The following is a 984-nucleotide window of genomic DNA, read 5'->3' on the forward strand; positions in this document are numbered from 1 at the left end:
AATAACAATAATAATAATAATAATAATAATAATAATAATAATAATAACAATAATAACAATAATAATAATAATAATAATAATAATAATAATGATGGATGTTTGATGATGATGATTGATAGATAATGGATGATTATTGATGATTGATGGATGATGGATGATTATTGATGATTGATGGATGATGGATGATGGATGATGATGATGATGATGGATGATGATGATGATGATGATGATGATGATGATGATGATGATGATGATGATGATGATGATGATGATGATGATGATGATGATGGATAATGATGGATGATGATGGATGATGATGGATGATGATGACAGAAAAAAAAAAAAATAATAATCAAGATCATGATAATTATAATAAATTACATCAATTCCAGTTACTCAACATCCACCCTTACATGCATCCACAGCCGTGAAGACAAATCCCATCCAAGAGTGTTCCAGATAATCCACAACTGTCTGCCAGTATTTCCAGATCTCTACACAAACACACACAAACACACACAAACACACACACACACACACACACACACACACACACACACACACACACACACACACACACACACACACACACACACACACACACACACACACACACACACACACACACACACACACAAAAAAAAATCAGTGCTATCTCGTATCGCAGTGCAAGAGGCATGGATGAAAGGATGACGCTGATGCATGGCCAGATCTGCCCCACGGTAAAGGCTTGCACTCCGACCACTCGTTCCGATGATAATCATAAACTTCCACTGATGACAGGAACTGGCTGCCATCATAGCCACCTGAGGATATTAAAAATAAATAAATTGCTTGATATCAAAATTGCAAGACACATTGAGTGGAATAATCTCATTTTTCTTAAAAGTTATTTGAATTTCACTTAAGAAGCCTATCTGCTACTCTATAACAATTTACAAATATAAGATTACCATAAACATAAGTTAAGCACTCAAGAGTCCT

The 984-nt window shown here is 34.7% G+C and overlaps 1 protein-coding gene across 1 annotated transcript in view; it reads right to left on the reverse strand.

Annotated features, from left to right (window-relative positions):
* Positions 1-254: 254 nt before the first annotated feature.
* Positions 255-984, reverse strand: part of LOC125046571 (kelch-like ECH-associated protein 1B) — a 16,955-nt gene continuing 16,225 nt past the window's right edge. Inside the window, 1 exon segment of the mRNA XM_047644358.1 lies at positions 255-806. Within this exon segment, the coding sequence (XP_047500314.1) occupies positions 652-806 (155 nt within the window). The 3' untranslated portion in view covers positions 255-651.

The sequence above is a fragment of the Penaeus chinensis genome, chromosome 39 (assembly GCF_019202785.1).
Source record: "Penaeus chinensis breed Huanghai No. 1 chromosome 39, ASM1920278v2, whole genome shotgun sequence".
NCBI classification, from domain to species: domain Eukaryota; kingdom Metazoa; phylum Arthropoda; class Malacostraca; order Decapoda; family Penaeidae; genus Penaeus; species Penaeus chinensis.